The 26,968-nt window shown below is 58.6% G+C and overlaps 1 protein-coding gene across 13 annotated transcripts; it reads left to right on the plus strand.

The window, feature by feature from the left end:
* The first annotated feature begins 74 nt into the window (after positions 1-74).
* On the plus strand, positions 75-26,919 carry LOC104556572 (cell adhesion molecule 3). 13 transcript variants are annotated; one of them, XM_062016289.1, is made up of 11 exons: positions 75-245; positions 11,630-11,770; positions 12,012-12,164; positions 12,392-12,529; positions 12,736-12,906; positions 13,458-13,548; positions 13,943-14,112; positions 15,946-16,056; positions 17,160-17,285; positions 17,755-17,823; positions 18,298-22,293. In XM_062016289.1, exons 1-11 carry the CDS (start codon positions 170-172, stop codon positions 18,414-18,416), a joined length of 1,365 nt encoding a protein of 454 aa, XP_061872273.1. In that variant the 5' UTR covers positions 75-169; the 3' UTR covers positions 18,417-22,293. The 13 variants fall into 13 exon arrangements, 12 of the variants coding, with proteins under 12 accessions (XP_061872273.1, XP_061872275.1, XP_061872278.1 ...); XM_062016291.1 differs by having other exon boundaries at positions 17,758-17,823; XM_062016294.1 differs by having other exon boundaries at positions 17,755-17,816; positions 18,298-18,390.
* The last annotated feature ends 49 nt before the right edge of the window (positions 26,920-26,968 follow it).

The raw sequence follows: 26,968 nt of genomic DNA on the forward strand, positions 1-26,968 counted from the left end.
CGCCGCGGCACGAATGGTCTCTTCCTCGCGCTCTATTTAATCCCCGCCGCTGCCGCACCGCCGGCTCCAGAGCGGAGAGGAGCGGCGCGTCCGGTGCTGCCGCCTCCGCGCTGCGGCTCCGCTCGCCCCGGTCCCGCGGGCACCTGCCGCCGCCGCTGCCGCCACCACCATGCAGCCCCCCGCCCTCGGGTTCCTGCTGCTCCTCGCCTGCTTCGGCGCCGCACAAGGAAACCTCTCCCGCGACGGTGAGTGGCGGCACCGGGGCCGCGCGGGTCCTGCCGCCATCCCCGGGTCCCTCGCGGCGGGGGCCGGCGGGGCGCGCCCGTTCCTCCTGCCCCGCGGAGGGGAAGGGCCGGGGGGGCGGCGGCGCCGGGCAGCCGCCGCTATGTGGGTCAGGGCGCGGCGGGACCCCGGCAGGTGCCGCCCGCCCCACCCCGGCCCTGCCCTCGGGGCCCGCCCGCGCCGCCGTCACCGGCACCGGGCGGGCGCGGCTGGCGCGGCCCCGGGCGGCCGGCGGGGCTCAAGGTCACGGCGGCGCCGGTGCTGGCCGCCGTGTCCCCCCATCGCCGCGCACCGCCCGGGGCGGGGCCGGGCGGCGGAAGGTTCCAGACAGGCCCCGGCGGGCGGCGGCGGAGCCCGGCCCCTCCCGGCGCTGCCCGCGGCGGAGCGGGTGGAGCCGCGGGAGGTGTGTGCGGGGGGGCGCTGGCGGATGGAGCCTCGCCGGTAGGATCCAGCGGCGTCGCCCCCACCCGGTCCCGGGGGGATGGCGGGCGGCGGCGCTGACCCCCCGGAGGGAGACAAACGGCTCCGTGAGCGGAGGATGGCGCTTCTGGGGAGCCGGCGGCGCGCTCCCTGCGGCGGGGGGCCCGTTCCCCGGCGTGGGGCGGGTCCCTGTTTGTTTGCTGGCCCTGGATGGAAGCTGCCTGGTCGGAGCCCTCACCTTGCTGGGCTACGGGCTTGGGAAAGCACAGGCGCTCCCCATCCCACCGGGATTCCGACGCTGCAGGGTGTCTAATGGCATCCAGCGTCTGGCGGGTGCTTTGGTGCCCGTAGGTGGGGGCACGGGGCTCAGCTGGAGCGTTAGCCCTGACACAAAAGGTGTTTGCCTGCCATCTCTCACAGCAGGAGCCATCGTAGGGTGAGGCTGCCAGTGATGAAGAGCTGCAAAACAAATGTGGTTTTGGTAAGGGCTTCTCAATCGTGGCGCCTTGGACTGCAGAGTCCTTGCTGGATTGCCACTGCTTGCCACTTAGGGCACGTAATTCCCACTGGGCTGATGGCAGCAGTGTTTGCCACGTCAGGAGTCGCTGGTCGTGACAAAACTGCTGCTGTGTGTATTTGGGAGCAGGTTGTAGGGGGATGCAGCAGCTGTCTTGGGGCCTGGCCTTTATGCTTGGTCTTTGTGTGGTGTTTTGAGAGGAGCTGCAGAGGCTGGCAGCGGGAGAGAGTTCCATTGCCACCCACGTCCCTGCCTGTGGTTCATCAGAAGCAGGGAGTCAGTTCTGGTGTGAGTGCATGGCCCTGGGATAATGGCTCCCGAGGGCTGTTGGAGTAGAGGGAATGTGGTATGATGCATAAGAAATACAAACCCAGCAGCCTTCTGCCTGTGGCTTGGGCTGCCTGTTATGGAATGAGGAGCACATCTCCCACTCCTTCCCCAGAAGCACGTCCCCCGTGATCTGTCCCTTTGGTGGAGGAGGTAGCTATGACAGGCAGAGCCCCTCTGGGGGCTGGTGTGGGTTGGTGGCTGTGTTCCCATCCACGAATCCAAGGGTTTATTCTAGTTATGGGCACAATCCTCCCACAGGTGCCTGAAAAGAGTCACTTGGGTGTGGGTGATGCTCAATCCTACAGCACAGGTATGTCCTGGCATCCCGTGTGTGGTGATGCTCAGCACGTGGGTCGGAGCCAGGCAGGTCGATGGGCTGAGGAGCATGGCAAGTGCTCACATGAGGAGGGCTGGCAGTGACCTGAAGTTATGTGCAGTCCTAGGGCAGGATGCAGCCTGGATGATGACACTGCAAGATTTCTTCTAGGGCTAGCCTGCTGCTGTGGCCCAGCCCTGACCATGAGCTGCCATGTTTTCTGATGTTCAACAATGTAAGACAAATGAACCCCCAAAAAGCCTTTGAGAGCAGAGATGGCTCGAAGATGTTTCAACAGAAGCTTTTGGCATCTCTTGGCAGTCAGAGCCTTGCTGTCATGCCCCTCAGCTGTCAGCTCTTGTATGGCTCTCCAGCTGGGAAAGCTCCTCCACAGCACCCTTCTGGGGCTGAGATGGAATACCTGTCTTCTCTCCTTGAAGAAATGCCCCCTAGTACTCTGGAGTTCTAAGCTACAACCACAGCATGGCCTGGCAGAGCCCTGTGAAGCCGCTGGGGTGTCACACCGGGGCCGTGTTTGTGCACTTGGCTGCGATTGTGCTGCTCTCGGCAGATTTCTGTGTGTTTGGGCTGGATGCGTGGTTGTCCTTGCTGTGAGAACTGTTCCCCCCACGGAGTTACTTCATTCTGGAGTTGTGTAATCCTTTTGTTTGAACAGTGCCCTACTGTTGTCCCATGGGAAGCCATATCGTGCCAAAACCAGACTTCTTGGGGCTGTTTGTGCTCAGTAGCAACCTCGTCTTGCTGTGGCACTGGTGGTGTGGGCTCTGAGCAGCCCCCAGTGCACAGCATGAGCCTGAAGTAGTGAGGGAGGCTGGGCAGCTTCAGAGGCACATCAGGAAGGTGAACTCAGGTCTCACACCCAGTTACCTCCCATTGTACCAGAGCTGCTCCACTCATCCTGTGTGTTTCTTTTGGCTGGGAGAAAACTCAGCATTGAGGGTCTTGGAGCTGAGTCTGCCTAACTGGGAATAGATGCCATTGCAGCAGGGCCAGGGCTTTGCTGTCTTGTGCCCACGCCTCCCTGTTGGCTGAGGAGAGCCTGGAGATCATCTTGAGATGTCTGAAGGCAAGGGAGATGAGCTTGCTGCCTGGTGTTTGTGGAGAAGCAGATTCAGGAGACTCTCCCTGTCCTGGAGAATGGCTTTAACCTTCTGAAGCTGCTGGAGATGTCTGCTCAGGAGGATCTTTCGGTGTCTTGGGGAAATACCCCGTGCTTCCAGGTGACGTCATCCAGCCTGACCTGCCTGTGTGGGAACAGTGTGTAGTGATAGGAGAATAGAGCTGGGAGAGAGGTTTGGGCTACCACAGGGATCTCACTGTTTCCAGCCTAAAACAGATCATGGATGCAGGTCCTGTAGTCCTGCTTCTCCAGGAGAAGCTTTGTGGGGAGACATCAGCACTGGTCCTGAGCTAGGTTGTGGGAGGCTGTGCACAGCCTCCAGCCTGTACCATGAGTCTTGGACCCACAGCAGGGGGGTCCTGGGGAAGGAGCCCTGCCATGCAGAAGCAGGATGGTCGAAGGCTGGTAGTTGTATGAAGCTGTCATAATCCTTTGATTGCTGCTTATGGCAATGCTTTTACCCAACTAATGTGTGCATATGCCCCAGTACCACACGTCATTAGGGTTCACCATATGCTACCAGTCTCTTTCTGTGCCAGCACAAGCCCTTGGCACTGGAGCAGAGGAAGCAGTGACATTCCTGATGAGGTGCTGGTGTGCAGGCATGAGGCGACCTATCTGCATCCCTCAGTACCTGGATGGCCTGATTTTGGATGACTCTGATCAGCTGCCTGGCGGGACCGAGCTGTTCTCACGGCGGCAATGCAGCTGGGATTAGCATGTCAGCCAGAGGAGAACATCCTTCTGTGAGCAGCCAGGCAGAGGCAGGGAGCTGGACAGGGAGTGTGAAAGCCACCACTCAGCTGTCTGGTACGATGCATTAAGCTCAACAGGCAATGCTGGATTTTAAGACAATACACGGGATCAAGTGCTGCAGAGCTGCCCAAACACATACCCAGACAGTGAGGGGATGTGCTGGCACTGCTGCTGTGGGACAGGAATTTTGCTGCTGTCCTACCCTAATGCAGGTTTTGGCATGGTCTGCAATGCTGCAATGTTTGCTTGGAGTGTGGCAGCTTGGCCATCTGGCCAGAGGAGAAATCCCCAACCAGAGAGCTGCTGGTGAAGCACGAGTCGAGTGCCTCTCGGGCATGGATACCTTTCCTTCTCTAGGAGATGGAGGGGGAAGCACTCTACGTATCCAGAATTCCCTGCTTCTGAGGGCTCCTGCATGCTAGACACTGCCTCTCCTCTCCCTGCTTGGCATTCTCCCAGCCAGGGGTATTGGAAGTGCCGGAGTAAGTGGAGGCGGCTACATCTGGGTAGCCACCCTGGTGCTGGCACAGCCAGGCGCTTGGCCAGATGGAGGAATCTGCAGCAAAGCTAACATTCGTGTTTGTTTTCACTAGTTTGGTTTTAACCTAGTTTTACCCCAATCCAAGGTGGCATGTGACCATTCAGGTCCTAACAGGAGAGGAGCAGCATGATGGAGAAGGTGGTGCAGGATGTGAACACGTGCCCAAGGTGCTTTTGCTGGTGGCAGTGCCGGTGTGGTGGTCTCAGAGCTCAGTGGGCTCTGCTTGTGTGCTTCTGGGCTTGTTTTCCTGGGTCCCACGTGCTTGCTGCTGCAGAGCATGGTCTGCTTGTGCAGATGCCTTCTGGGAGGTGCTCTGCTCCCTGTGCTGTCCCTTGGCATCATACTCCCAGTGCCCAGCAGGTTATCCAACACTGTGTCTGCACAGATTGATTTGCCTCCTCATTGCTTGGCTCTTCGGTGACTCCATGGCACCTTGAAGGTGATGCTAGCACCATAACACCTACATAGTCAGATGTATCTGATCTTTCTCCTCTGAATTACTGGGTCAGCTCAGCTTGAACCATATGGTCCAGTTCTCTCTCCTCCATTCTTGGCCAGGCACCTGCAGCCATGAAGTGATGCAGCAGCAGAGCTTTCATCATGCAGTGATGGTGTGGTGTAAGTGATCTCTCTGGTGCCCTGGTTGCTCTGTCGGACTGTGAGGGCAGGTGGAGGATAAGGCTCTCTCCTGCCTGAAAGAGCTCCTGCTTTCTCCCAGAGCTGTCTCAGCCCCTCTGCCACAGCCAGTGCTGGGTGGTCAGTGGGGCAGAAGGAGGGCTGTGCTGGCTGCGGGGAGAGGAGAGAACACAGTAATGCTGTGTTGTGTTTGGCCAGCTCTGATGTCAGAAGCACTAATCCAGACAAGGCTACCTAAAATGAGCAGTCAATAACAGCAGAGGGAGGTGGAGAAGCTGAGATGCACGATGAGGCCTGGGCAGGAATGTGCTTAACCATTCCAGTCACCTGCCTGGCGTCACGCTTTGCCTCCGCTGTAATGCAGGCTGAGGCCACGAGGACCGGTGTGTGCGTGGGCAGGCGTCGGACGCTGCAGCTCCCACCGCTCGGGGCTTGCAGAGGCTCCCCAGAGTCACAGGGACATGCTGGAGGGCAGCAGTGCTTGCAGCTGAGGCAGCCAGGAAGCATCTTTCCAGGTGACCTGGAGTTTTCCTGTGGCTGTGAAGCAGCAGAGCTCTGAGCTTCCCCTTGTTGCAGCAGGGTCGTGCTCACGGGGACCTGCCTCTTCCTCAGATGATGCTCCGGGCAGTGTTCCATCTAGAAGCTCTGTTGCTCACCTTACAACATTTCAGATGGCATATTTACTGGCAAGCCCTGTGTGGAGCATTAGCTTTTCCAGACCACTGCTTTTGCTGCTACTTTCAGGCCATCATTTCCAGGGAAGGTGCATTCTGACGCCGCTGGTCTGAGTGGCCGGCAGCACAGGGAGCAGCAGGCTTTCTGGGCTGCCTGCTGTGCAGATGCTGCAGAGGAGCTGGGTTTGCTTTCTCACTCTGGGGAAAAGCACAGGGCTGACCATGTCAGAGGACACAGCTTGTTGGCACCTCACTGGGCAACACACCTTGGGGACCTGTTTTCCAGAGGTAGCGTGTGTTTGGTGGTGTCAGTGCCGGTGCTGTGCCCAAGGTGCCAACTCCTCATGCATTTTTCTGCTGCCCTCAGGCTTCTGCTCTGCTCTCCTCCCAGTCTAATATGTGGGAGAAGCAGTGGGGAGACAGGCCTGGTGGTGCTGTGGCCTTGGCTGTGTGCTGCAAGGCTCTGCCCTGAGCTTTAAACACCTTCACCCCAAGCAGATGAACACAGTGACGTGTCAGCGTTGTGGCACTTAACAGGGAGGGCTCCATTTTGCCTTTCTGCATCTCAGCAGCTTGGCTCCTGTGTTTCTTTCTCTCAGTCATGCTGGGCACTTCATCTCCAAAAGGAACAGACCAAGCAGTAACAGGGATGACCTGATGGGCCACAGCCAAAGCTGGGAGCACTCTGTTGTCCCTGGGCACTGTGGAGACTCCTTGCTGCAGCTGGGCACAGCAGAGCATCCACTGGAGTCACCTGAAAGACCAGAAGGATTGAACCTATACTTTAATGGTTTTAAATTAGCCTTCCCTCCTGTGTCTCTGGGAAGTCAGGAGGAGGCTTTAGTGCGTGGTGCCTGGGCAGGGAGCAGAGCTGGCAAGGTTTCCCCCATCTCTTACTTCTGTTATAAATATCCTCTTACACAACCTTGTGTCCTCTTACACAATCCTCGGACAGTTGCAAGTGACAGTTTCTCTTGCCAGCTTGGGCAGAGCTCTGCTCCAAGTGTTTAGATGCCTGCAAAGCAACAAGCAATGTACCAGGGTGTCTGAAGCAACCATTCCTGAGACACCTCACTGGGCAGGCGGGAGATCCTTAAAACAGAACTGTCAAAGCAAAGAGCTTGTTCCCTTGGCAACAGTCATGTTGGAGATTGGCCTTAGGGTAGGAGCTAAAAAACATGCTCAAAAAAAAAAGTAGTTATCAACTGTTTGCTGTCAAACTGGAGGAGGGCTCTGGGAGAGGAGTCACCCTGCCTGGCTCTGCTCACCGCTGCCCTGTGCCAGAGGGAGGCTGAGATGGGAGGATCTGGGTGAGCTTGCTGCTCATTTACAAAGGAATTGGGCTTCTTTTGGAGGATCCTACAAGAGCTGACACTGGAGATGGCTGGTTGTGGTGCTTGGATGGCTTGTGGTGGCCCAGAATGGGGCTTTTCCCCCTTATGTGTGCCTCCTTATGTCTGCTTGGCACAGTCTGGCTTGCTCGTGGCTCGTGCCTGAGCTGTGGTTTCTGCTGTTACTGGGTGGGCTGCAGCTCTGGGCTTTGGCTGGTGGGTTGGGGTAACAGCTCCTCTGAGCCATGGGATTGCTGGTGGCCTCGGAAGGAGACGATCACTGTGCCTGGTGTCGGGATTCCCTGATGATGCTGCTGCCTTTTGCTGAGATAATTGGCCACCAGACTGGTGTGAATGTGCAAACAGGACTGAGCTGAGCTGCCAGCGGCAGACAGTGTTTGTGCAGCTGCCAAAGCTGCAGGCAGGAGCTGCTGCTGCCACTAGAGGGGTTCCCCAACTCCCTCATCCCCTGACCAGCCTGTCCCAGCTCTCTGCAAGGGCACCTCCAGCCCTGGAGCAACTGGAGGAGCAGTCAGTGTCTGGGACAGGACCAGGCTGTGTGCTTTGGCAGAAGAAAAAGCAGAGTCCTGCTGGTCCCAGAGAAGAAGCTGCTCTGCAGCTCCATTGTGATGTGGCAGCAGAGGAAGGCATGCAGCAAGGCCATACCCAAAGGCATGTGGGAGGGACTCTCTTCTGGCTCTAAAAGCAGCCAGCCAGGACTGGAAGAGAAGGGCATCCTGTGATCTGAGAGCTTGGGTAGCACTTGCAACCAGCCTGTCTTCAAGCTGTTTCTCTTTCTTGGCTGCTGACTGATTGCTAATTGCTCACAGTGTTTCAGTTGCTTCACTCTGGTCAGGTATCACAGGCAGTTGTCAGCTTTCACTGTGCTCTTGGGCAGGGTCTGTCAGCGAGGTAACTGCATTTCTGCATCCTGGGAGAGGGATGCAGTTCTGCCCAGGTGCTCGAGGCCAAGTGTCAGTGCCCCTTGGACCAGGATCATGCTGCCATTGCTTGGAGTGGTCTTGGGGGGGATGCTGGAGAGCATCAACGGGGTCCTGGAAGCTAGGAATAGTGTCTAGTGTGGTCTTGGGAGAATCCCAGCAAATGCCCAGGGTTTAGAGCAAGCTGTGCTGAGGATCTGGGTACTTCTTCCCCTTCCTACCCAGGGTGTGATACTCCTGCTTGCTGGGTGATGGCACATGGCAACGTTCACACTTCCAGTCCTCTCCCAGATCAGCCTTTCTTCTTACATCCCTCCCACCACCACCTTTTGATCTCAGCCTGCTTCAGCCTGGAGCCTGGCCCTCCATCTGCTCCCTTCACCCCCTGCTGCTCATATCCTTCTCTGCCTTGCCCTTGCTTGTCTGTTATGGAGCTCTCACATCTTTCTAACTGCCTTTTGGTGTCAGCACTTGTGAAGCCTTGCAGCGAGGAGAAATGTCTAAAAGGAGCTGGTGGAGGTGTGGCAGGAGGGCCCCTTGCCCTGTGACTCCTGGAGGGATGCATCCTCTGAGGGCTTGGAGCATGCCAGCAAGGCTGGCTTCCACAGGCAGGCATGCAGGGAAGAGAAGCATGGGGTGGCATTGAGCAGATGCACTGCAATAAGGACACGTTTCCCTCTCTTAACAAAATCTGGAGCATGTCAGCTGCTGGTGAGGAGGAGCCTGGAAGTTGGGCTCTAGGTATCCCAGACTGTGCATTCACAAGCTGCTAAAATCATCTTGCAAGCAAGCTTGCACAGCAGATGTCTGAACCCACTTGGTTTGCAATCCACAGAGTTCAAAGCTCCCACCTTGGCTGGGCTGCTCTGGTGTCACTGGACAGGGAGGATGCCTGTGGCTGGAAACGGAGCTCTGCAGCTCATGGCTGTTGGGTGATTATTAATACACAGTCCTCTGAGAGGAGATAACTTGCCTTACACAGTGTCTGAGTCAACAGAGATAAATTGGATCTTTGTGATGATGAAACCAGATTAAAGGGAGAGAATGAGGAAGGTGACAAGTAGTTTTTTGGGCTGTAGCTTTGGATTGGAGGCATTTCGGGGGGTTGAGCAGTGGGTGGCTTTGTCTGGGGCTGCTTCAGCCCCAACAGCAATGCTTTCACAGCCTTGGATGCAGGGTGGACATGCCTGACAGGCTGGCAGAGGGCTCTGATGGTTCCAGCTCCTGCCTACCTCTGGAAGGGCCACAGCAAAGGCTCTGCCCTGCCCATGTTGGTTGTGGGCAGCAGAAGCAGAGTGAAGGCTGACAGGCTTCAGTGCCCATCCCAGGCATCACTTGCTGCTTCCCTGAGGATGCTCCAGGTGAAAGGGCTCCTGGAAGGCAGAAGATGTGCCATGGTGGGGTTTGTGTCAGTGCACGGGAGTGTCCCAGGGCTGGAAGGAGATCTTGCTGGCAGGTCTTGCTGCTGGGCTCAGGGAGAGACATCATTTTTGCTCACCAATATGAGTGCAGCTCCTGTGCAGAAGTGCCCAGGTTTAATTAATGAAGTATTGATTCTCCTAGAGTGTGGTGCTTCTCTGATTTCACTGCACCGACTGGGCTCTGAAACAAACACAGATGGCAGCTCATGGCCAAAGGCAAGTGGCCTAGTGAAGCCTTTGCTGGGGTGTTTTGTTGGGTACCTGAGGCTGCTCTGCCTGCCCATGGCTCTGAGGCATTCTGTGCCCTTTGCCTGCAGAGGGTCTGAGCGCTTCCAGGAGGGTCCTGTGGAGGGAGAGATAGGTCCTCTGCCTGCCTGGAGACCTCACTGCTGGCTTGCCATCTGCAAACCATAACTTGTCACCCTCTTGCCCAGCACGGTGTGGGGGAGGCTGGATTCCAGCACTGCATGCTTACCCTGCCTGGCTTCAGCCCTGTGGAGCAGCACTGGCGTCCCTCAGCTCGGTGCAAGAGCTCCAGCACAGCCTGAGGCTGAGCCCTGCCAGCATGCAGGAGCTCAGGCTTCACAGCTCCTTGGACTGTGGTGGTGGGGCAGCCCCAGGGTCTACTCTGGCTATTGCATTGTGCCAGGGAGGGTGAGGGGGTTGTGCCAGCCTGGGCTGGCAGGTGCCAGCAGCTCTGTGCTGGCAGCAGTCACTGGCGTGGCAGAGGCGGATGCTTCCCTGAGTGTCCAGCACCTGTCCCCAGGCTCACAGAGGCTATTTGAAGTGTTGTGCCAGGAAGATCTGAAAGCTCTCACTGCAACCAGCATTCCAGAGCATCCTCATGCCTCAGAGCCCCTGGGATGCTGCTTTGGGACCCCTGTGTGGCAAGTGCCTGCTTTTTCATAGCAGCCCCCTTACAGAGCTGTTGAAGCACTGTTGCAATGTGAGCAGGGTGGTCTAAGCTGCCCTCCATCTTCCTTGAGAACACTTAGGATCTGACTGGGAGGGTGCACTGGGCCATGCCAGGGCTGGAGCTGCTGGATTGGGAAGCACTCACAACATGAGGCATCTTCCTTAGGGTGCTGCTTTCCACCGCCATGGGATGGCAGCTTTACCCCCTGTACCCCTCTGCCTGCCTTGCCAGAGGATCTTACCTGTGAGGGACAGGACCCTGCAGGCTCAGCCTTGTTCTTTGCAGGCTGTGGGAGTGGTTGAAACTCCCCATGGTGAGGGGTGACATCCCCTCCCCTCCTGGCAGCTCCCACACCAGCTCTGCCCCTGTTCCTTCCCGAGCCTGGCAGGTTACAGCCACGGCACTCTTTAATGAGATGGAGCCGTGCTGGTGCAGTGGCCCAGCCATGCCCATCTGTTCCTCCAGGCTGCTGAGGGCAGGGCATGGAGATGAGCAGAATATCTGGGTTGTGCTGGAGGGGCTCTGCTGCAGAGCCCAGCGTGGGGCTGCGTTGGCACAAGCTGCTGGCACGTGCCCACGACTGATGGAGCCAGATGGGGCTCAGGAGCTTTGGGGACCCCTCTTGGTGGTCCTGTCTGTACAACTGCAAGCTGGAAGGGGAGAAGAGAGGTCAACAAGGCCAAGCTGGAGCTTTAGTGGGTCTGTGTGTCAGCACAGGGGAGGGAAGAGCCTGGCTTGGCCCTTGCCCTGCAGGAATGCTCTGTTTAACCTCTCTTCACACTAATACCTTGATGAGGTCGGTGCTGTGGCAGCTGATAGAATGGTGTTAAGAGATCAGGTCTGTGTTCTAGACCCTGTCCTCTGCTGTATTCAGGTTGGAGTGGTTTGGGTTTGGACAACAGTGGCTTGCAGCAGCCTAATCCCCTAATTGCAGTAGTAGCATCACAAAGGCATCCTTAAGCAAATTAAAACAAGCCAACAGACAGATCTCCCCAGTGGGGAGGAAGGGACAGGGCTGTGGCCTCTGTCCCTGGCTGAGCTGCAGACCCCAGTGAGTGATGTGGCAGAAGATGTGTCCCCTACAGCAGAGGGTGGGTCTCACTCACCTGGTGCTTTCCCCAGTGTCAAGAGTTCTGCTGGTCCTCACCAGAGCTCCCCTCGTGTCCAGGCCTTAAGTGAACTAGGGACATGGAAGGGAAGCCTGGGTTGTGATCAGCATCTGGGAGCTGGCTGCAGAGAGGCTCAGGTGCTCCAAAGGCTTCATCACAGCCTGCAAATGTCTGCTGGGAGGACATAAACCAGAGGCTCTTCATCTGACTGGGCAGGAGTGTTGCTCAGTGGTGCTGGTGCACACCTGGGGAGAGGGGAGGGCCAAGGCCACTGCTGACCTCTCCTGTCTGTGTCTAGAGAGCCAGCCCACGACGTCAGATGAGACTGTGGTGGCCGGTGGTACAGTGGTGCTCAAGTGCCAAGTGGAGGATCCTGATGACTCCTCGCTGCAGTGGTCCAACCCTGCCCAGCAGACCCTCTACTTTGGGGAGAAACGAGGTACATGTGGAGGAACTGGGGATGGGAGAGGGCTGCTTCTGGGAGTGGAACCAGCTCCAGGACCAGAGCAAATTGTGAGGCAGAGGGGAAAGTGGACCATGGCCCAGTGGTGTTCCAGAGGGTGACATTCCCTCCTGCTCCCCACCTGCAGTGATGCCACCGGGCCAAACATGAGCTAGCAGAGAGGTTTAGTGGTACTGAGCCTGTCACTCACCTCACTCTGCTGTCCCTTTTCCCCCAGCCCTGCGAGACAACAGGATCCAGCTGGAGAGATCCACACCCAACGAGCTGACCATCAGCATCAGCGATGTGGTGCTGTCGGACGAGGGCGAATACACCTGCTCCATCTTCACCATGCCTGTGCGGACTGCAAAGGCCCTGGTCACCGTGCTGGGTAAGCCCCCAGCAGCAGCCCCCTGACCTGTTCCAGAGCTCCTGTCTGCAACTGCCCTACCTGCAGGATGCTCTTGATACAGACCTGCATCTCTGCTGCTCTCACATCCCTACCCGCTGACTCATCCTTGCCGTGTTTACCGGCGTGTCTCTGCGTGTGCATCTGTCTCTGGGTGGCAGCACATGTGCCATTAATGGGTTGTTGTATTTCTCTGCCTTCTGTACCAGGAATCCCCCAAAAACCTCAAATCTTTGGCCACGAGCAGCCTATTGATGAGGAGAAGACAGCCCGCCTGACTTGCCGGTCGTCTGGCAGCAAGCCTGCAGCCCAGCTCCGGTGGAAGAAGGGCAACAAAGAGCTCAAGGGTGGGTTGTCTGAGCAGTGAGGCTCTGCCTTGAAGGACTGGGGATGGCTGGGGGACACCATGGAGGCAGATGGGGCATGCAGCTGTGCCCAGTGTCAGACCACAGTGGCTGCTGCCAAGAAAGGGCTGGGGACAGGGACACGCGAGCTTCGTGCCTCTGCTGGGTTACCGTGTTCACTGGCTCTAACAGTCCCCCTGCTCCCACAGATGAGGGCACCGAGGTTGTGGAGGACCCCAATGGTAAAACCTTCACTGTGAGCAGTCGGGTAGAGTTTCGTGTCACCAAGGAGGACAACGAAGCTGAGGTGACCTGCACCGTGGACCACGAGTCCCTGCAGAACTCTGAGAGATCAACCACGCAGAAGCTGCAGGTCCACTGTACGTGGCATGTGAGGACCATGGCATGTGGCTGCCTGGGGAAGGGGATGGGGCTGTGGAGGGGTGGGAGAGATGGAGAAGGTCTCAGCATCACCACACACACACACGACCTGGCATTTGCATGTACATAGAGCCATCGTGCTCACGTGCATGTGAGCTCATAGCATGCTGCACAGGAGTCCTGTCACACACAGGGGCACTGCACAGGGATGCTTCCTCTGTGCATGCATGCCTCTGGTTTCCCTGGCCTGTTCCTAGCTCCCTGAGACTTGTCTGTGCCATCCCCTGCTACCTGCCTGCAGCACCTCCCATATCCTGCCTGTCCCCGTTCCCCTTGTCTTGTATGTCCCCTGTAACGACAGGCTGAGGGTCGTGGGAGCTGTGCTGAGCACTCTGGGTGCTGCATCCCGCCCTGGTGCTTCAGGTTATGCTGCACATTGCACATGTGGAAGGGGGCCAAGGCAGGGGGGAGGAGTTTGGTGTGCCAGCAGGCCTCTGCACAGTGTGGGACAGGGACAGGCAGTCACCTAACCGTGCCTCTCCTTTTTCAGACAAGCCAACAGCGAAAATTGAGCCACATCCCCAGTACCCACGGGAAGGCGAGAAGCTCCAGCTGCAGTGTGACGGGCAGGGCAACCCCATGTAAGCCCCTTCCTCACCTTCCTGCTGCTCAGCCCTGCCATGCCCTGGCCAACTTGTCCTTCCACTACCAGGCTCCCAAAACTACCACTTAGCTCTTCCCAGACCTCGGGCAGGGCGTCACAGGTAGCACTGTGTGGGCTTAGGGCTGGGCACTGACCTTGCAGCAATGCCAGGCAGGGCCAGGTACCCCCCAGAGAACAGGCAAAGCCCTTGTCTTCTGCCTGGAGCAGCAGATCCATCGTGGCTTATCTCTGAATGGAGTATTTCCCTCCTGCTTAAATACTCTCACAGCTTTGTTGTTCCCTCTGCTGCCTGGCCAGGGAACCTGCTCTGCCCCAGCTTGCCCAGGGTGCTGAGCAGGGCAGCTGTGCCTCACCACCATCCCACTCCACAGCCCCCAGGAGTTCCTGTGGGAGAAGGAGGGCAGCGATGCACCGCTGCAGCTGAGCTCTGACAGCGTCCTCATCTTCCCGTTCCTCAACAAGAGCGACAGCGGGACGTACGTCTGCACAGCCACCAGCTCCATGGGCAGCGTCGTGGCCAAGTACAACCTGGATGTCAGTGGTAAGTGGGGCCAGGGGGTGCCTGGCATCACCTGGCAGCTGATGGGCAGCACAACTGTCTCCACCTGACTGCATCTCAGGGAGTGCACTGCATGCAGCTGGTGGTGTGTGCTGGCAGAGCACTGCAACCCCGGCTCCTCCAGCCCTCTTCAGCTCCCCTGTTGCTCACTGCGCTGTGCAGGGCTGCTGCTGGGGCACACAGGGCAGAGAGCAGTTTGGGGGGGTTGGGGAAGGGACACAGCATGGCCAGAGCTGAGCTCAATCCATGTTGCCTCTGATGTGGAATGGGAGAGAGCGTGGTGAGGAGCTGCAGGGCTCGGAGGGAGTCTGTGGGACAGAAGGAAAGGCCAGTGCTCCCAAGCCTGTCACAGGCAGGAAGCCTCTGTGTGTCACCACTGTGACACCAACCTCTCCAAACCACGAGGTGCCCTGCCAGCCCTGTCCCAGGCTTCTGGAGATGGACCCCGTGGCCTGCCCTGAGCCACTGGCACTGCAGGCTGGCATCATGTCACCGCTCGATGCCCATCCTTGCATGGGAAGCGGCAGCAGCCACAGCCTCAACCACATGGTGCCTTTCCCTTGCTGTCTCTCCCAGCCCCCAGCTGTGCTCTGCTGCTGTGTTTGGTGGTGATGTGCCCTGGTACTTTGAGTGCTATGTGTAGAGCGGTGCTGTGTTATGGAGGGCTGTGAGTGCTTCTCCAGCCCAGCCCTGGATGGAGCCAGTGCCACCTCAGCTCCTGTGCTCAGTACCCAGCCTCCTGCCTGGCAGCTTTCCTGTGTTGGTAGGAGCCTGTTTCCCTGTGGTTTTGGTCTTGGATTTGGGGTTACCCTTCTGCTGAATCTCTTGCCTTGTCTCACCTTTCTACCTTGGGCTCTCCATCTTCCAGCACTCCTACTTGCTCCAGCTCTTCCTTTTCCCATCTCCTTTCCCTCCTCTTTTGTTTTGGCCACTCTCAGCATCCTTTCCCTCCAGTGTGGCTATGGGTAGAGGGAGTGCATGACAGCAATGGCACCTCAAGCACCCTGTTCCCCTGAATTCCTCTCTTCTGCCTGCCCTTCATCACCTCTTGTGTCCCTTCTGTCTCCCTGAGTCTAGGGTCTGCCCAGGGAGCTGGTTCCTGAGCCTGGCTGTGGGGACACAGCAGCACACAGAGCCCTCTGCACCTATCTGGTAGCACATCAGCCCCCCAGGCACTCAACATCTGTCCCCCAGGCAGTACTTGGAGTGCTCCATGAGCACACAGCACCCAGAACACCGATAACCCTCACCTGCCTAGTGCCACAGCCCCTGGCAGAGGAGCTCCACACCTAGGCTTGGTTCCCCTTGTCAAACCCCCTCTCTTTTTTTTCCCCAGAGCTACTTGAGTCTCAGGCCACATCACTGGAGTAGCCACCTTGCCCAGCTGAGCCCTCAAGACTGCCTGCTGCAGTGGCCAGTTTGCTTGGCAGCAAGGAAGAGTGAGGCCAGAGCAGTTGCTGAGGCTGTGCATAGGAAAGTGGAGGTGCCACCACCCAGGTGATGATGCCTCCTGGCTGCTGCAGGGCTCCCAGGCAGGGAGGAGGGTCCTCGTGGGATCTTTCACGAAGGAAGAGGTGGCCAGGGGTGTTGGCAGGGTAGCAGATGGGGGAAGATCATCCCAGCAGCGTGTTCTAGAGGATGGCAGCAGGAGACAAGGAGCAGGACCCGTGGCCAAGAAATGAGTCACGACAGGAGCTGCTGAGACCGGTCCCGTCAGGCTGGGGGAGCCAGAGTCCCCTCCGATGGGCTCTCTCGTGCCTCTCTGGCACCTCCCAGCGTTGATTCGTGTCCCTGTGTTTTTGTTGTCCTCCCCAGATCTTTCCCAGCTCCCCACCCCACATGTTCACTCCACTCCAGGCCCTTCCCAGCCCATCTCTCATGCTTCCATGGCCACCGCTTCATCCTTCACACCAGCTCCCATCCAAGGTACCGTAAGCTCCTTTTCTCTCTCTTTACGGACCCGCTGCTCCCCAGCCCAGCAGGAGAAGCTCCACAGGAGGAGAGTGACCCAACCCTGTGCTGGGGACACCTTTGCCATGCCCCAGGGGTGTCCCTGCCGGGCTCCAGTCCCTGTGCAGCTGCTTGTTGCGTTGTGTGGACTCTACAGCTGCCATCACAGCACTTTGGGGTGATGGTACACAACAGAAAGAGCCAAGGCTTGGAGCCTGGGCTGCACGATGGTCCTTCCAGCTCTTCCTGGCAGGTTGTGACAGCAGGTGTCTGTGAGCTGCAAGCTGTGTCTGTGTGTGATACCAGCCATCACCCTGTCCTGTCACCAACCCTGTTGTCTTTCCCACCCTGACCTGTCTGAACACATCATCTGAGTGTTTCTGTGGCTCTGTCCTCTCTAAGCTGATGGGACACGATGAGAGTGGAGTGGAAGGGGGTTTTGGCCCCGTGTACTGGGACTAACAGAGGATCCTGGCACCAACTGTGCTACTTGGGACTGCCTTGGGGTCCCATCACCTCCTGGGTGCAGTGTGTGGCCATGCCAGCCTGCATTTCACCTTCCTGCTGGCACAGCACAGGGAGTGAGCCAAGCCTGGCTCTGCCACGTGCTCAGCCTCCCTGTTTGGGGCAAATACCTCACCATGAGGGATGGGGTGGTGTGATTATGGCTGTGCCTGAACACAGAGGTGTCACGGGCTGCACCGAGCATGTTGCCAGTGCTTCTTTCTGAGGCAGCCACCTGTGATGGGTTTCCTCTCGTGGCTCTTCTCAGCAGCCTTCTCACTCAGGCAGGGCTCCTAGCACAGCTCTTGGGGCTCCTCTTGGCTCACTCCCCACAGCACTGATGGCCATTGCTTTCCCCCTCGTTGCTTCCACCACTGCCTTCCCTTTTCTTGCTTCCACTTCCACAGCTCTTATCTGCAGCAGGATGAAGCTGATGGCACTGAGTGGGATTGGACCCTCCAAGGTGCCCACCTGCAGCCCTGACTGGCCCACAGGACGAGCAGAAGCCTCTGCCACACAACAGAATCCCCAGCATCTACTTCTCTCTGTTTTCTCTCCCTTTGTTGTCTGGGCAGATGCCAGCCCGGTGCCCTCGACCTCCAGCACGTACCACGCGGTGATCGGCGGGGTGGTCGCTGTCATAGTCTTCCTGCTGCTCAGTCTTCTCATTGTGTTGGGACACTACCTGATCAGGCACAAAGGTATGGGGCAGGGGAGCTGCACAAGGTGGGCACGGAGCTGGGATGCCCGTGCTGCGTCGGAGCAGGGCGCGCTCCCCCTCGGTGGGTCTCTGGGAGTAGGGCTGTGTCCGTGGAGCAAGCAGGTCAGCGTGGGGCAGGGGTGAAGGGAGGCAGCTCCCCATCCTGCTGACCTGCCCCCCGTGGCTGGAAACACCCAGGGCAGCCCACAGAGCCCTCCTGAGTTTGGGGGCTGCAGCACCGACTCCAGCGTGGAGGTGTCCCGGTGAGTCCTTGGAGCTGGGCAGCATCAGGTGGAGGCAGCTCCTACCCCATCTCTCCATCTCTTCTTCATGGCTTGGTACCCACTGCTCCCTCCCTGGCTGTGCCTTCTCCCTGCACTCTTTGCCATCCCTTGAGCTCTCCACCTTCTTCTTCCTCCTTCCCCTCCACCATTCCCATCTCCCCATCCCTGGACTTTTCATCCACCCAGCAGGTATGTGCATAAGACACGGGGAGACGGTCCCATCCAGACATCGACCAAACCCAGCAGAGGTGATGTGTGAGTAAGAGCCCCTGTCCCTGCCCTCTGAGCCCAGCAGAGCCGCTGCCTCTGCCCCACGTCGTGCTGACTCCGGGGGCAGCCCGGATCCGCAGCCTCCTTGCAGGTGGCAGTTCTGCAGAGCCCTTTTGTGAGGGGATGCAGGGAGGGACAGATGTGGGAGGGACACACGTGTCTGGAGGCGCAGGCAAGAGCTGCTGCCTGCAAGGGGGGAGGCAGTTTCACCCTCTGGCTAGAGATGACTGCAAAAGCCTTGGGGAGGCGCAGTCCCCAGGCAGGGCTTGTCCCAGGGAACCCGGTGACTTTTCCATTTCAGGCCAAACTCGAAGGACTTTCCTCTTGCCTCTGCTTTCCAGCCGACCCTCAGGCTCTGCCACTGGGGCCCCTCCAGGCAGCCCAGCCTCCCTGAGCTTGCTTGGGAGTGAGGTGCCAGCAGGGCACCCCCCTGAGACACTGACCCCTCTCCCCACTCAGGCACCTACCTGACCCACGAGGCCAAGGGCTCCGACGACGCCCCAGACGCCGACACGGCCATCATCAACGCAGAGGGCGGCCAGGCCAGCGGCGATGACAAGAAGGAGTATTTCATCTAGGGGGCATCGGAGAGAGTGAGAAATGGAGCCAGCAGATCCCAATGGAAATGGAAACCAGACCACAAACCCCACTCAACCCCAACAGATTTTTCTCTCTCGTGCCTGGCACGGGCATACAGACGGACAGAGGGATGGCAGGACAGAGAGCAGGGAGCTACCAGCCTGAGACATGATGATGCTTCTTGAACTTGTACAAAACGTTACCACTATGAAGAGCCAGAGCCCCAGCCCTGTTTGCTTGCTTTTGCACCTCCATCCCTGCCACCGGCGTCCACGCAAAACACAGACCAAGCAGTGAGTGAGCGACTTTCCTTCTTCCTTTGGACCTTTGCTTTGGTTTCATGGCTGCTCTTTGCTTTGAGCCCTCGGTTGGGATGTTGGGCTGGGGTTGATGTAGCTCTTTCCTTTGTTTCTCTCCGTTTTTGGTTTCTTTGACATCCAAGGATAAAATCAGCTCCAGACTCTGGTGCAAGCTCGAGGCGGCTGGGTTGGATCTCTGGCACAAACGCTTGTCCCACGCCTCCCGCTGAGAGCCAGGACCCACGTTCCCATTGTTTCCCCTCAGCCTCAGCTGCTGTGTGGTGGCCCTGGCCCCAGCTGGGTTCAGGAGCAGGGTACCAACGGGCAGCATCTCTGCCTCCAAGGTCTTGGCACGTGGCTGGGGTCAAGCGGGGAAGGACCCCGGGCCCCTGCCCTGATTTTATCCTTGGTGGTTCTCGTCAAACAGTGTCCATTCGGGAGGAGAGCTGTCCTCGTGCAGTAGATGTGTGAAAGGGGGGGTGAGCTTCCAGGGTGGGAACTGATGAGGCCCCCAGAGAGATTGGGAGCTGCCGAGCTTTGCAGCTCCCTGGTCCCACCCCAGTGGGAGGGGGGAGGGCAGAGGTTTTGGGGGCAAATCCAGAGAAAAAGCCCCAACTTTCCAAATTCTAAGACTGGAAACATCGATTTAAACCATCTATTGAGATGTTCAGTGCAGGAGGCTGCAGCGCTGGGAGCACCAGGCAGAACCATGAGAAACAGCAGGCCTGCAGCCATCACCACGGCATTCTTTCGCTGGGCTGGCACTGGGGTCCCCCAGAGCCCCCTTGGAAAGGTGGTTTAGATCCTGAGGGTGGCTTCAACCAGAGCTGGCACAGCTGGTGGCACCACAGGAGCTGCACTGACCTGGAGGTGACCCTGGTGCAGCACGAGGCCTGGGCTTCCTCTGGATGAGGAAACAGGAGTCTGCTTTTTGGAGTTGTCTGTGGCCCTTCCCTCCCTGATCCATTCCCAGGGCAGGTGTGAGCTTGGAAAAGGCCATTTCCCTCTTGGCTCTTAAGGGCTGTGGCTGATGACAGCTAAGGTTAAGTGTCTCAGTAGTTTGGGGGTCTCTAAGGAGGCTTGGGGCTTGCCCTGCCTCCTTACCTCTTTCACTATCTCTTTCAAGACAAAACCAAGAAGCTTTCCCAACCTCTACAGCATGTCTCCAGGCTCCACCTGGTCCCCTCAGCTGCACACCTGTAGGATGGGACTGCAGTGAGTTGCATGTTCCAGCATCTGCAGGACCCCACACGCTCCCTGGGAGCCAGACCCCGACTCTCATCCTTGGGATGAGGTTTCCCAGCTCTGCAGGATCCCAGCAACTCTTGGTCTGGACCCAAGGGGTTTGCAGAAGCCAGCCTTTGGCTAGGCACCCCTTTGATTTTGGGTTGTGTAGAGGAGAGCCCTTCAGGAAGGAGCAAAAGCCCTTACTTTAGAGGCAGAGGATGAGCTTGTGTCCTCTGCTGTGGGCTACCAGGTGCCCATGGGATGGGTCATGTCGTTCCCATCCAGCCCCTGCGAGCGTGTGGCACAAGGAGGGTGCTCTCAGTGAAGCTGTCACCGTGAGCAGGGCTGGAGCCAAGCAGAGGAGGAAGGTGAGGCAGAGCTCAGTGCAAGCCACAGAGTGGGAATGAGCAATGCACTTGTGGCACAGGTGTGAGTGGGCTCACCAGGGCGAAGCTGTGGGTCAGGAGCGTGCAGGAGGCAGCCTTCACTGTACATGGTGGAGAAAAGCTGTGGGTTTCTCAATATTAGTCCTTCCTTCCCATCTCCTTGGAGGAGAATGTTGGCCTGGAGTCTCAACAGTAACTCCAAGCTTATTTTGAGGGATGCAGCCATTGCTGCCAGCTACCCACTGCACACTGAGCATGTGTGAATGTGCAACCTGATGCTTTGCTGAAGATCTTTCATGTCCACTACCAAACTGACGTTAATTCCTTCAAATAAAAGCGCAAGGATGTGTTTCCAAGTATTAATTTAATCTCAGTGTAAGTCTACATGCTGTAGATGGTTACAAAGAAAGCCCCAAGCCTGGGGTCTGGGAGGGACAGGGGTTAAGTGGTGTCTAGGGAAGGGGAGGTGGAAGCTGAGGTCAGACAGGTTTGTGCCCCTTTCAGGCACTATGGGCAAGGCCGTGGCCGCTTTCTCTGCAGCGCTGCTGCTCCAGAGCTGCTTCAAGGGCTGATGCTGGTTGTCACCGTGTTGCCCTGGGTGAGAGAAGTCAAGATTTGGCTTTTTTTGAGGTGCCATGTGGTCTGGGACGTGGCAGGATGCAGCACAGGGGCAGACAGGGCCCAGACAAGGCATTGGGCTGGAGTCTGCTGCCTGCAGCAGCTGTCAGCAAAGGACTGGACAGCTCTTGTACCAGGCAGACACCTTGTCCTCCCAGGGCCCTGGCATCACAGGTCCTGGGAGTGGTGGGGGCACAAACAGCAGCCTGCATCTGCAAGAGCCAAAGGGCTGTGGTAGGTGCATGGGGGCAGTAGCCCCCTTGCCATAGACACGAGGGTGATGGAGACCCCGTGTCACGGGCGAGTGGTGACAGATGCACCAGGTCACACGTGAAGATGTGAGATGAGCACAAGGGATGATGGGGACACTGGCAAGAGGCTGTGATGGGCAGGTCACGATGTGGGAGGCTGCAGTGCCAGCACACACATCATGCTGCTGGTGGAAGGTGGGATGGGACCCGCCACAGCACGAGGGTGGTGGAGAAATCACTTTGTGAGTTTGGGACCCTGGTTGTGTAACAGGGGTGAGATGGGGTGGGAGAAGCTGGTTTGGGAGCCCAAAGGGCAGGGTGGGGTACACCATGAATACACAGTGTGTGCAGAGGAACAAGTACACAGCCATGAGCAGGGGCATGATGAGCTGCACCACACCATTAGTGTGTTTAGGCTGGTGGGTCTGGGGCAAGTCCTGTTGTACCTCTACAGTGTGCTGCATCAGGTCAGGGCTGTCAAGGAGGGGTAGGTGCACTGTATCCTAAGTACCAGGGGTGATGTGGGTCATGTGAAGAGGTTTGAAGTGACACCTTGATGCTACCATGGGAGTGACACCACACACACCATCAGCAGCCCGGAGAGGGGGTGGGTTTGTGGTGGCACTGACGTGGCAGAGGATGGATGTGCCACACAGAGGGAGCCCTTGTTGGTCGTGCAGACAGGGCACCTTCAGCCTCACGGCCACCCTGTGCCACCACAGTCACCCATGCTGGGCCTGGAGCATCCAAACCAGGACATGGCTAGTGCTAGAGGAGCGAGGAGGGTTTGGGACCCTGTGGCCCTTGTTTGCAGCCCAGTGTGCTCACTCCTGCCCACAGGCCCTAGCAAGGCTCCAGCCACTTCCCAGCTGGCACTGAACTCTCAATAGACATGAAAGCCATATTTGTAGGGAGCTCTGGAGATGCTGTGGGGCAGCAGCAGGGCAGGGCAGAGGACGGTCTGTGTTGTTGTGCTGTGTTCTTGTATGTACATAAAAGGGAGACAACAAACATTGATGTGACTTTATAACCTTTCTAATATTCTGTGCTAATCTTGGAAAAATAATCCTATAAATATATCTGGATTACACACTTTACCTGCCTGTGTGTCTCTGCTTCTGCCTGCACGTGCCACACACAGACAGGGCCTGGGAGGTGTCCTGGCTGTGAACCCCACTGGAGGCAAAAGGGAGCTGGGGGGCACCAAGGCCAAGGGAGAGGACAGGGCTCACTCTGGTGCACGGGGCAGGAGGGGCCTGTTGAGGTATAGGTCGGCCCCTTCAAGCCCTTGACACCAGATCCACTGTGCAGACCTCCAGCCCTTTCACCTCCCCATCCCCCAAGACCCCTCCTGCAGCCACCCAGTCCCTGACTCTCATCTCCTCCCAGATTACCAGCTCCCTAAATGACAGTGACCCCCAGTCCCAACCCCCTGAGCCACCCTCCAGAGTTGCTCCCAGCAGACGTCAGGGCCACTGGCTGCTGCTGGTCCCCTGCCAAGCTGGGCTCGCCGCCTGCTGCAGCCCAGGGAGCCCCATGACTCAGCCCTGGTGCCTCAGGGTGACCCCACATCCCGAGGAAGAGCTGCTGATTTCCTTGCTGAACATGAGCTGAAAAACATCCCGTGCCTGGGCTGTGCTGCCATGGGATCCCCTCTGCAAGTGACCCCATCCTGCAGCCACAACACCCTCCCTGCGCCCCAGAGCCAGGCGTGCACACGGCCAGCCCGAAACTCGGCACACTCCTGAGCCCAGGCCAACGCTTGGAGCATCCATGCAGCCTGTGAGTACAATTCCTAATCAACCTGAGGTGTTCTGCCAAGAAGTGATTGTTTCCTGCTCGAGAAATTGCAGCCTTGTGCCGCTGGCTCAGCCACGTTACCGGCAGCAGGGGCCCACCCGTTTCCTTCAGGTGCCAGGAAAGGAGGTTGCCAGGCCAAGGAGGGCTGCTGTTAACGGGGCAGCTCTTATCTTGTTGCTGCAGTCCTTCACCTCTTTGGAGCTGTGGAGGAGCAGAGCTCCAGAGCGTGGCTGAGCGTTGGCTTTCACACACAGCACCCGCTGGAGACCCCAGACACGGAGGGACGGCTGCAGGCTTGGGACACGCATCATGGGCAACTGCATCCCAGTGGTGAGTGCCAATCCCCCCTCCTGTCAGCTCTCCCAGTGATTTTCTGTCCCTCTGAGCCCATGCAGGTGCAGGATGGTGAGCAGGGCCACAGCTCTCACTGAGGACCGATGGCAAATGCTCACTTGGAGAGGGCTCAGGGGGGTTTGCACTGACCGGCTGCAGGGTTTGCAATCCTTGGAAGCTGTAAGGAAATTTGTGTTTTTCACACAGAGCAGGGCCAGGCCAGGATAACCCCACACCTCCAGTGTATCAGCTGCAAGCAGCCTCCCCTCTTCCCACAGTGTGTGTTCCTCCCTGATAAGTCGCCCCACCTGACCTGCACCAGGGCTGTGTGTGAATCCTCCAGCACCAGGAAGGCAGCAGCTCCATGCTGGGAGCAGCAGCCCATCTCAGGGCATGTCTGAAGCAATGTCATGGGATGTGGGCATCTGCAGTCAGCAGCACCCTGCTTGCTGCCCACTGGTCTCCTTTGCAGAGCCCCAGTGTCTTGGAGAGCGAAAACTCCCTGGACCTGCAGGACATCATGGGCAACCTCTCCTACGATTACAGCAATATAACCATCCTGGAGTACGACGCTGCGCCCTGCCACAACCAGTACTGTGCCTTCTTTCAGCACGTGGCCCCCACCTTCCTGGCCCTCACCTGTGCTGCAGCCACCCTGGGCTCTGGGGCACTGCTGGTGGCACTGGCCAGGCTGCCCCATGCCTGGGGCTGGCCCCAGAGCCGAGCACTGGTGTCCCAGCTGGCAGTGGCGATGAGCCTCTTTGCTGCCCTGCTGCCGCCGGTGGCCATGGGCATCGCGCGGGGCTGGCGGCTGGGCACGGGGCTGTGCAGGCTCACCCACCTGCTGTGGCATTGGAGCCTCTTTGCACAGGGGCTGCTGGTGGCCAGTGGCTCCTGCAGCACCATCTGGTGCCGCTGGGACCCACGGAGCCGGCGGCTGGCTGTGGCTGTGTGGGCTGCGGCACTGCTGCTGGCAACACCCGCGGCTCTGGCCGGCGGCACAGCGGCAGCCCCGGAGATGAGCTGCATCCGCCGGAGCGTGCCCATCGTCTCCCCAGCCTACCTGCTGCACCTCGCCCTCTGCCTCTGCCTCTTCCTGCTGCTGCCAGCTGTGCTGCTGGTGGCCGTGCTGGCCTTGCCACGGCTCAGGGCAGGCTCGAAGCCAGGCATCGGCGTGAGCTGGCTCTTCTTTGTGCTCTGGGTGCCGTACGGTGTGGGGCTGGCCGTGGATTTTCTCCTGCACACCCAGCTGCTCCAGCCCACCTGCAGCACCTTCGAGCATTTTGACTACATGCTGGGGCTGAGTGAGGGGCTGGGGCTGCTGCACTGCTGCCTGGGGCCCGCAGCGTTGCTCACTGCCCAGCTCTGCCGCCGCAGGGCTGGTCCCAGTAGTAGCTCCTGAGGTCCTGATGCTGCAACTCGGGGCTTCACACCGCTCCCCAGTACCATTGTAAAGTGATCAGAGGTTTTTCACACCCTCTGGACAGCGGGAATTACATGCAACATGCACATCTGTCAGCTTGGTTAATGGCAGGGGCTGGGAGGTGAAGCGGTTTGCAGGGGAGGGGGGGAACATCCATCGCCTCTGACCAGGCTCCTGCAGGCTGAGAGATGGGCAGTGGGAGGCACATGCTCCTTTTGCCTCCAGATTAGCAGGAAAAGTTAACAATGAAGCTCAGCAGTCCGTTAGCAGGAAGTGGGGTGATTTTGTATGTGGTGCTGGAGGCATCTGAGCCATAGTCCACGAGGGATGGCTGCGTGTGGTCACACGGCACACAGAATGCAAAATGGGTGTGGATGGAGAGCTGGGGGAGGGCTGTGTGCCAGCCCTGTCTGCTCACAGGACAGGGACACCCTCAGAGGACATCAAACCTTTGCCCACTCAGCTTTGATTCGGTTTCTTCTGCCCCCTGGTGCCCACGGCTCCAGCTTCGGGCTCTGTCCCTTTGGGCAGGATGGGGCGAGCAGAGCCCAAGGACGTGCCCAAGAGCCACAGGTTAGGGTGAAGGGGCCAGCAATCGCTTCTCCTATACCTCTGGGACAAACTGAGTGGCTACCACAGCGAATTTGCCTGGAGGGGAAATGAGAGAACTGAGGTGAAGCTATATAGGGTGCCCTGGCCACCCGGGTGGGCACATGCCTGGGGCACAGCTCCAAAGGGAGCACCATGCCAAGGGTCTTGTGGCACAGCCGCGTGATAGCATGAAATCGCTCCTCTCAGGCATGCCAGGGACAGGATTGGGGGGATGCAGCTCCTCTCCCACCCTCTGGCCCATAAAACCGCAGGCACAGCCCTGCACCAAGGTAGCTCCTCTCCCGGCACGAACCACAGCACCGGGACCATGGGCCAGCTGCAGCTCTGGCTTGCCATCCTGGCTGGGCTCTCGGGGATCGTGGCCCAGGAAGGTAGGGATAATGCCAGGGGACAGGAGCTGCCACGGGGCAGGGCAGGTTCGGGGTCATGTGGCAGCAGTTCTCAGAGCCCTCTGCTTCTTGCCAGAGCCCAGACAGACAGGCTGGAGCACGCTGGAACAAGGCTTGGGTCAGCAGAGGGGACGTGAGGGATGCAGTTGCCTGGGGGAAGGGGACAGAGCTGAAGGCTCAGAGGCAGTCAGAGGAGGCTGCAGGACACCCCAACCTCCCACCACGTCCCTCCTCTCACTCCCCAGACCTGTACCGAAAGGTGTTCGTCTTCAGAAAGGACCCCAGCGATGCCTACGTGGTGCTGAGGGCCAAGCTTGAGCAGCCACTGCAGAACCTCACCGTGTGCCTGCGCTCCTACACTGACCTGACCCGGCCCTACAGCCTCTTCTCCTATGCCACCAAGGTGCAGGACAACGAGATCCTCCTCTTCAAGCCCAAACCCGGCGAGTACAGGTTCTATGTGGGGGGCAAGTTCGCCACTTTCCGTGTCCCTGAGGGCCGCGGGGACTGGGAGCACGTCTGCGCCAGCTGGGAGTCGGCCACCGGCATCGCCGAGTTCTGGCTCAACGGGAAGCCCTGGCCCCGCAAGGGGCTGCAGAGGGGCTACACCGTGGGGGCAGCAGCAGCCATCATGCTGGGGCAGGAGCAGGATGCTTTTGGGGGCGGCTTCGACGTCTACAACTCCTTCTCAGGTGAGCTGGCTGATGTTTATCTGTGGGACACGGGGCTGTCCCCAGACAAGATGCGAGCTGCCTACCAGTCCCTGCGCCTGCCACCAGCCATCCTGGCCTGGAAGAGCCTGAGCTACGAAGTGAAGGGTGATGTGGTGGTGAAACCCCGGCTCCGGGAGGCGCTGGGGCTGTGAGAACCAGCTGGGGCAGCCTCAGTCCCCACTCTTCCCCTTCCCCATCCCCATCGTCCCTTTTCTACAGCCTGCCAAGAAGGTGCCATTTGTGTGCCCCAGACAGAGCGTGCTGCCGGGGACAGGGCTGGGGCAGAGCTGGGGAGGGTTAAGGGGCACCATGCAGCCCGGCAGCGTCCCCTCAAGTGCCACCAACCTGCCACCAACCTATCCCCAGTTCCCAGGGCACACTTTCTCTGCCTCACATCCTCCAAGCTGCCCCACAGCCAGCTTATGCAGATGTACCAGCTCCAGCACCACGCAGCCACGTGTGAAATCACCCAGAATCCCGGAATGATGGGGGTTGGAAGG

This window comes from Colius striatus, chromosome 29 (assembly GCF_028858725.1).
Source record: "Colius striatus isolate bColStr4 chromosome 29, bColStr4.1.hap1, whole genome shotgun sequence".
NCBI classification, from domain to species: domain Eukaryota; kingdom Metazoa; phylum Chordata; class Aves; order Coliiformes; family Coliidae; genus Colius; species Colius striatus.

Coding starts and splice junctions, on each gene's coding strand:
- LOC104556572 (XM_062016301.1), top strand. CDS start 170: ATGCAGCCCCCCGCCCTCGGGTTCCTGCTGCTCCTCGCCTGCTTCGGC. Junction 12,165..12,391: donor GGCCCTGGTCACCGTGCTGG/GTAAGCCCCCAG, acceptor CTTCTGTACCAG/GAATCCCCCAAAAACCTCAA. Junction 12,530..12,735: donor GGGCAACAAAGAGCTCAAGG/GTGGGTTGTCTG, acceptor CTGCTCCCACAG/ATGAGGGCACCGAGGTTGTG.